The sequence below is a fragment of the Aquila chrysaetos genome, assembly GCF_900496995.4.
Source record: "Aquila chrysaetos chrysaetos chromosome W unlocalized genomic scaffold, bAquChr1.4 W_unloc_5, whole genome shotgun sequence".
NCBI classification, from domain to species: domain Eukaryota; kingdom Metazoa; phylum Chordata; class Aves; order Accipitriformes; family Accipitridae; genus Aquila; species Aquila chrysaetos.
This window is the reverse complement of record NW_024470325.1, coordinates 978,454-986,356: the sequence shown is the minus strand read 5'-3', so window position 1 is coordinate 986,356 and position 7,903 is coordinate 978,454. Positions and strand designations below refer to the sequence as shown.

Sequence of the window (7,903 nt, the reverse complement as noted above, 5' to 3'; positions counted from 1 at the left end):
AGAGATGCCATGACTGAGGAAATGCTGTTGGGTTTGTGAAATGAACCATGTGTGTCCTTGGGAAGAGGTGTGGTGTGGAGACCTTGAGAAACGGGGAGACACTTGGTTTTGGACAGTGGGTCTCTCTGCTTTCACTAGTGCCTGGAGTCTTTTCAGGTTAACATGGGGGTGTGATTACCCTCCATCTCTGAAAGGTGCAAGCTCAGGGTAGCTGGGAACATGACAGAGTGACAGACCAGCTCCCCCCTCTCTGCATGAAGCCACAGGCAATCCTCTTGCCTCACAGGACACACTTTGTTTTCTCTGAGTGAAGCAGAAATGGTAAGGGTTTCTGAAATCCAAGATAATCACCAGATGAGATTAGGGAGAGCTCTAAAAACCCCTCTGTCTCTCAAAAACTGTTTTGATTATGGTTTCTTAGCAATGGGAGTGCAGATGCTGACAAACACTTTTACGTTAGGAGCAGTTTCATCTGACAAATTAAAAAAACAGGACTGCCCCCCTGACTGGCACCATTGCAAGAAACCCACTGCTACAGAGGAGCCCCTACTACTCCTTGGTAGCCAATGGGCAGAGGTCCTGCTCCTCACGGCACATTCAGACAGCAACAACCATAGCTCCAACCACAGAGCTGAATGGAGGTCTCGCTGAAATGGATAAAATGCGGTGAACATGTATTACGAGAAATGGCTTTGATTTTAATCAGAGAATAATGTCTAACTTGTCACTGCCCTTGTCTCCTTGTTCAGTGCTCCACACCCAGAGGCAGCAGATGTCCAACAGCAGCTCCATCACCCAGTTCCTCCTCCTGGTGTTTGCAGACAGACGGGAGCTGCAGCTCTTGCACTTTTGGCTCTTCCTGGGCATCTACCTGGCTGCTCTCCTGGGAAACGGCCTAGTCCTTACCACCGTAGCCTGTGACCACCACCTCCACACACCCATGTACTTCTTCCTCCTCAACCTCTCCCTCCTCGACTTGGGCTCCATCTCCACCAATGTCCCTAAAGCCATGGCCAATTCCCTCTGGGACACCAGGGCTATTTCCTACTTGGGATGTGCTGCACAGGTCTTTCTGTTTGTATTTTTGATGTCAACAGAGTGTTTTCTTCTCACTGTCATGGCCTACGACCGCTACGTTGCCATCTGCAAACCCCTGCACTACGGGACCCTCCTGGGCAGCAGAGCTTGTGTCCACATGGCAGCAGCTGCCTGGGGCAGTGGGTTTCTCAGTGCTGTGCTGCACACTGCCAATACATTTTCACTACCCCTCTGCCAAGGCAATGCTGTGGACCAGTTCTTCTGTGAAATCCCCCAGATCCTCAAGCTCTCCTGCTCAAATGCCTACCTCAGGGAAGTTGGGGTACTTGTGGTTAGTGCCTGTTTTACATTTGGGTGTTTTGTTTTCATTGTGCTGTCCTATGGGCAGATCTTCAGGGCTGTGCTGAGGGTCCCCTCTGAGCAGGGACGGCACAAAGCCTTTTCCACGTGCCTCCCTCACCTGGCCGTGGTCTCCTTGTTTGTAAGCACTGGCATGATTGCGTACCTGAAGCCCCCCTCCATCTCGTCCCCATCCCTGGACCTGGTGGTGGCAGTTCTGTACTCGGTGGTGCCTCCAGCCGTGAACCCCCTCATCTACAGCATGAGAAACCAGGAGATCAAGGATGCCCTGAGAAAACTAATCACTGGATGCTTTTCAGAAGCAATAAAGTTCCTTTTGTCTTTTGCATAGTACTCATATCTCATTACAGGCCCAGCCTGTCTTCTGGTGTTTTTTTAGGCTGATTTTGGGGTTTGAGTGAGATTTTTGTTTGCTGGGGTTTTTTGTTTTACTCACCTGAATGCTTTCCACAAAGACATGTCTTTATGCCCTGGGATTGTAATTCACAGTCTATCCAGCTTTTGTGTGCCCTGGAAGCTCTGCAAATGAGGAGCTGTACTGTCTGTGTATTTAACAAAATAAAGGGCCCTGCAGTGACTTGTTCTTCTGAGATTCTTCCTCCAAGACCTTCTCTGCAGCTGCAGGGAGCAGTGCCTGTGTGCAGAGGGGAAGAAGAAAAGAGTCCCGGCACAGCAGCACTGCCAGGGAGCACCAGCGCTTGGTCTTTCCCGAGCTGCTCTCTTCCCACTTCCATGCTTTCCTTCCGAACCCTTTGGTTGGTGGAAGGCCTGAGTGCTCTTCAAGCTTGGTTGCAGTCCTGCTGTGTGGCAGGCCTGTGACCGCAGGCAAGGACAGGCAATGGGCACTTGTGTGCCAGAGCTGGCCTCCATAGCAGCATTTCCATCATACAAGGGGATGTCCTCAGGCCTAGTGCCACAGATGCCCCCCAGGCCTGGGGCTCAGCCCTCTCCACCCCCGAGGAGCTGCTGTGCCCTTCAGAGGGTCTGGGGCTGTGGGGTGAGTGCCCAGAGCTCTGCCGCACCCTGTGGTGGGCACTGGTGTGGGGCCATGCCAGACTGGGCTGTGCTGGGGAGAGGGCAGGGGAGGTGGAGGGAGGTCAAGGGAGGTGGGGAGAGTTTAGGGGGAGCTGCGCTGTGCTGGAAAGTGCCCAGGAGAGAAAAATATCAGTGTGGAGTTTGCAGTGTGAGACCATGCAGGGCGAGGACTCACACCGGGGGGTTGTGGTGCAGGGACAGGGCTTGTGGCAAGCATGGGAGACATGGAGGTGCAGAGGAGAGGAGGATGGTCTGTCCCCTTGGTGGTGTGGACAGATGGGGAGGGTGGCTCAGGGCCCTCCTCATCCCCAGTGTCTCTTATTGGTCATTTGCAGCACTTGCCGGTCACCCCAGTTTTAAGGCTGAGTCTTGCTGTGAGGCCATCTCCATCTTCCTGCTGAGCCAAGGGCTGCTTTTGGGGAATAGACAGCCCTGCCCAGCCTCTCTCCTTCCCCAGACCCTGGCAGACCCTGGAGCAGAGCTGTCTGCAAAGCCTCACGTGGGACAAGGCTTCAGCAGGGCAGGAGTCGGGTGCTGGGGAAATTGCAAAAGTAGGAGGTTTGTGGGGGAACTGTGATCTGAAGGCTGCCATTGGGATCACAAATGGGGGAACCTTCCCCATCCCTGACTGCACCCTTTCCTGTGCTGTGTCTGCAGAGTGGGACCGTGTATGGGCAGTGGGGCTGGGCCAGCACAAGGACAGGCGCCATGAAGCAGCTGCCAGGAGGTGTCAGCAAGGACAGGTACAAAGCAGGAATTTCTATATATTGCATTTGTTGTGGAGGCATGAGCGTAGGAAAAGAAAAATTCACTTGGAGATGTTGGTGGCAAAGGAATTCAAAAGCAAACAGAAGAGCTTTGGCCACTTCTGAGAGACCAAGGCTGAACAAGGAAAATGCAGGGCTCCTGCTGAATGGGGAAGGGGATTTAATAACAGCAGACATAGCTGGGGCTGAAGGAATGAATGCCTGCTGTGCCTGACTCTTTACTGAAATGGTCTCCAGGCCCCTGTGCTCAGGGAAAGGCTTCAAGGAAGAGGAGAGCATGCATTGGCATGAAACTCGGGAAATCCCGCAAGGACAGATGCCAGTTTCTGTCCCTGCAGGAGACTAGCCCTGTCAGGGGCTCAATTTGGGGGCTGCCTGGCTGGAAGGAGGCGTTTTGGAAAGGTCTAGGTGGACAGCGAGATGGACAGGATGCAGCTGTGTGCCCTGGCAGCAAGGGAGGACAGGATCATCCTGGGCTGTACGAACAGGAGCACAGCAAGGTGATTGAGGGAAGGGATTATACCGAACACTGTGTCCAGATTTCAGATCCTAATATAGGAAAGAAGTTGGCAAGCTGGAGCAACTTTAGCAAAGGGCCCCCATAATGGTCAGAGTCTGGAGCACTTTACCTGTGAGGAGAGGCTGAGGGAGCTGGGCTTGTCCAGCCTGGAGAAAGGAAGATCTTGGGCTAAACATGTAGCAGCATTGCAGTGTTCCCAGGAAGACTGAGTCAGGCTCATGTCCATGGTACAAGACACAAGGACAAGAGGCAATGGGGTGAAACAAGGGGGTTGGTGTACATATAGTGAAATACATTTCCAACATGAGGATAGCCACATGCTGGAAGCTGTTTCCCAGGGAGTTTGTGCAGGCTCTATCCCAGAAAGTGACCAAGGCATCTTTGGATAAAGCCCTGAGTAATCTGGTCTAGCCCTGCTTTGAGCAGCAGGTTTTTCACAGAAACCTCCTGAGGTCCCTTCCATCCTGAATGATGCTGTCTTTCCTTCCCATTCATGTTTTCAAATGAGGGAAAGCTCTCAGCTTCTCCCTGACCACAGAAGTAATTCACATCAGGTGCAGGGCTGATTTTTATGTGCCCCCATACATACAGCCCTGACCATATCAAGAATCCTTCAGTAGGTGTTTGTGTGATTTCCCCAGGACTCTCAGTATCTATTAAAAAAAAAAAAAAAAAAAGAGAACGAAAAACAAGTCAGTCACCTTCCAAAATATAAATATATGCAACACAGCATTCTGCATCTATGGTAGCAGACTTGAAGTGGTGGAAGGGGTAGCAGGGCATCCTGCTGAAGTGAAATAAGTTGAGTTTTGATTTTGAGGTGGCAGAAGGAGGACATGTATTTCAGGGCTGGCATACAGAGAGAAATAGAAGATTCAAGCAAGTGTGGGGCTGTGATAGTTTGGGTGCGAGAAGAGCATGATGAGGGTATTGGAAGAAGGCAGGCAGGTTGTGAGGAACTCACAGGCCTTGACCAATCCTTGCTTGACCACAGCTTTGTGTTTGAAGCAACAGCCAGTAAGGACAGAAGGGCATCAGTATGGCTTCAGAGATCCCAGGGTCCGAGTGCGATGGGGAAATGGGGACGTAGCTAAAGTCTGCCGGGAAACCAGCACAGGCGTAGGACAGTGTAGGACAGCCTGCAATGGGGATGACTGAGGGCATTGCAGCAGGTGAGATCACCACCAGCCAACACAACTGAGATCCTTATCCTCTCCACCCTGGCTGCTGTCTCTTCCACTGAGGCCCATGAGAAGACACCAGGTCCTTACAGCCCCAGGGCATTGTTGCCTCCTCACCCACCCTATGTGGATCCTGTCCTGCACTCAGCATTGCACACCCCCACATCTCACTGCTCCTTGGAAGAGATGCAAGCATCCCACAAGATAACGGGTCCCCTTTCCCAGAGGATGGATGTCAGGGCTTTACTGTCAACTGAAGTTGGTAAGTGCCAACTCCTTTGTCCCACAGCCCAGGGCCAGCAGGTACCAGTGTGGTCATTGGGATTTGTCTGGGAATGGGGTTTCTTTGCAGGTGCTCCTGAGATGAGGGGCAGAAGGTGCTCAGGTCCATGGACCCTGTGCCTTTCCCTGTGCCCATCTGGGTGGGCGAGAATAGCTCCTTTCCCAGGGCTCCAGTGTTCCGGGCAGCCTGTGCCTGGCTGGATTGATAGACACCCTGTCCTGGGGTACCCCTTTGGCATCCCCTGATCCCCAGCACCGTACCTCTGGAGCTGGTGGTGGCCTAGCTGGTGATGGCAGCACCCAGAGATGCCCAGGGCACTGCTGAGCTCTAGGGTACCTTGGAGGGTTTGTGTGCTGCTCACTGCCCCCTTTGTCCAGGGGACCCCTGAACGCGTGAGAGCACTTCGGACCCCACAGAGAGAAGGGGACCGGGGCATCGACAGTAGAGAGACATCCTTCCTGGGGAGATTGGCCCAGGGCATGGACTGGGCTGACACCAGGGCTGAGGAGGGGACGTGGGTTGGGGGATCCTCAGAATCATCTCAGTGCTCCCTGGGAACCCAGAAAGCCCTGGGGGTGGGGATGGGTTTGGATGGTGCTGGGGCAGGTGCAGGCTGGTGCTGGAAGCTGCAGACCTGGGTACAATGAGCTGTTGAGGGGGTGCCGGGCTGGGGAGTAGCGGGTGTCCAGTGCAGCGCTGGGCAGTGTGTGGGTGGGTGTGGGTGGGGGGCAGGTGGCTGTTGGGGTGGGAAGAGCTGCCTTGTGCAGTGGGATGGCAAGTGAGCCAGCTGGGCTGGGACTGGGCACCCACAGCCTTGCGCAGCCCGTGGGGATAGAAGGGACCCCCGTACTGCACTGGGGGCAGACTAGGAGGGGAGAGGGCTCCTACCCTGGTACCTGTGATTCGGCCCAGCTAGGGGGTTCCCCCAGACCTGCAGTGCTGGGGTTTGGCACTCTCCTGACCCATCCCATGCTGGTGTTTGAAGGGGCTGTGGAGGTGAGGCTGGCGGATGGTGGCGGGCGCTGTGCTGGGAGAGTGGAGGTGAAACACAATGGCCAGTGGGGGACCGTGTGTGATGACAACTGGAGCATGAACGATGCAGCAGTGGTTTGTAAGCAGCTGGGCTGTGGGTCTGCTGTTGGAGCTCCTCAATATGGACACTTTGGGGCAGGATCTGGCCCCATTTGGATGGATGATGTTGGCTGTAAAGGCACCGAGTCTGCCCTGTCTGACTGCAAACACAGAGGATGGGGTGAACATAACTGTGACCACAGTGAGGATGCTGGAGTGACGTGTTCAGGTAAGGGGACACCCTGTTCCCACACCTTTGGGTCTGGGGTGGGGGAAGGGACCTTGGCTGTGTTCTCATGGAGCAACAAGTGGACACCGGAGTACGGCCCAGTGATGCTGGTCTAACTGCCAGGCTGGGACTGTCATTGCTGATGTCCCCAGTCCTTGGGGAAGGCCCAGAGGGATCCTACCCCAGGGTGGTCTGACCTTGCCAGAGTGTCTCTGTCTGCCTCAGTCAGTATCTTGGGCTGCAGATGAATCCTCCATCCCTTCCCCGGGGTGTCCATTGGGCTTCATCGATCTCCACCCATTCTGCCAGTTTGCAGCCAACAATGCTGAGGGTCCCTGTGCTGGAAACACCCGGGGACACTTGCTCAGCACTCCACGCTTTGGAGGAACGGCATGAGATGGCTGATCCTCCTGGGTCATTCCCCTTCACGGGCATGTGTACCTCACCTGAATCAAATGGGCTTTTCAGAGAGGATGAGTGCTGGGCCCTGGGGAATGGAGCAGGGTGGCCACAAAGCCCTTCACTGCCTGTGCCCAGGGCTCGGCTGTGTGGACCAGCATTTGTGAGGGTTAGGGGCTTGGCAGCTGCTTGGCTCTGGCTGCTCCCTCCTGTATCACCACAGTGACAGGCAGGCACTGGGAAATCCCTGGGGCTGTGACAGCCCCACGAGGACATGACCCCGTGCAGGCAGCGCTGACCTACTGCTCAATCTCTCCTGCCTGCCCACAGCTCACCACGCTGCCCAACGACACGGGGCTTTGGCAGCACTACTGATCCTCGTCTGTGCCTGCTGTTCTCTGAGAGCTGGCATGGGCCCAATGGGAGTCTCCTGCCCCTCTGTCCAGCCATTTGTCTGGGTTTTGGACACCTCCAGGCAGAGCACTGTGTCCCTGGCTGAGAACACCCTCCCCCAGAGCAGATATCAGAGGGATCTGGACAGGCACCAGGCATGATGGCAGCTGCACCATTTCTGTGCTCTGTGACATCTTCTCCCTAAAATGAACCTTCCAACACCCCAAGAACACCCCTGGGATCAGGGGCTGCTTCTGTTTACATCCAGGTGATGGTCCTGCCTGGCCCAAAGCTCTGCAGGGGCTGAGCAGGCTGCAGCAGTCATTATCATCTGGGCCAGTTCTTCTGGATCCAAACTGCTCACACTACTGCAGTGCTGGGGAGACCACACCAGGCAACACAGGGAACCTTGTGTGGGAGCAGTTTGTCTGAGCAGTACCTGTGGCTGTGAGTCTGCGACAGACACATTCCCTCAGGTGCTCTGATGGTGTAGAGATGGGGTGCGTGGGGGTCTGGATGTGCCTGTGTCACCAACACTCCCCCAACAACTTCCTCTGGGATGTGCGATGCGCAGTTTGGTCATGGCTTGCTTGGAGATGATGCAGGACGTGGGCATTTAACTGCCAG

At 54.8% G+C, this 7,903-nt stretch overlaps 1 protein-coding gene across 1 annotated transcript; it reads left to right on the top strand.

Annotated features, from left to right (window-relative positions):
• Positions 1 to 760: 760 nt before the first annotated feature.
• On the top strand, positions 761 to 1,781 carry LOC115337600 (olfactory receptor 14A16-like). The gene has a single exon (XM_030005973.2). It carries the CDS (start codon positions 773 to 775, stop codon positions 1,727 to 1,729), a length of 957 nt encoding a protein of 318 aa, XP_029861833.1. The 5' UTR covers positions 761 to 772; the 3' UTR covers positions 1,730 to 1,781.
• The last annotated feature ends 6,122 nt before the right edge of the window (positions 1,782 to 7,903 follow it).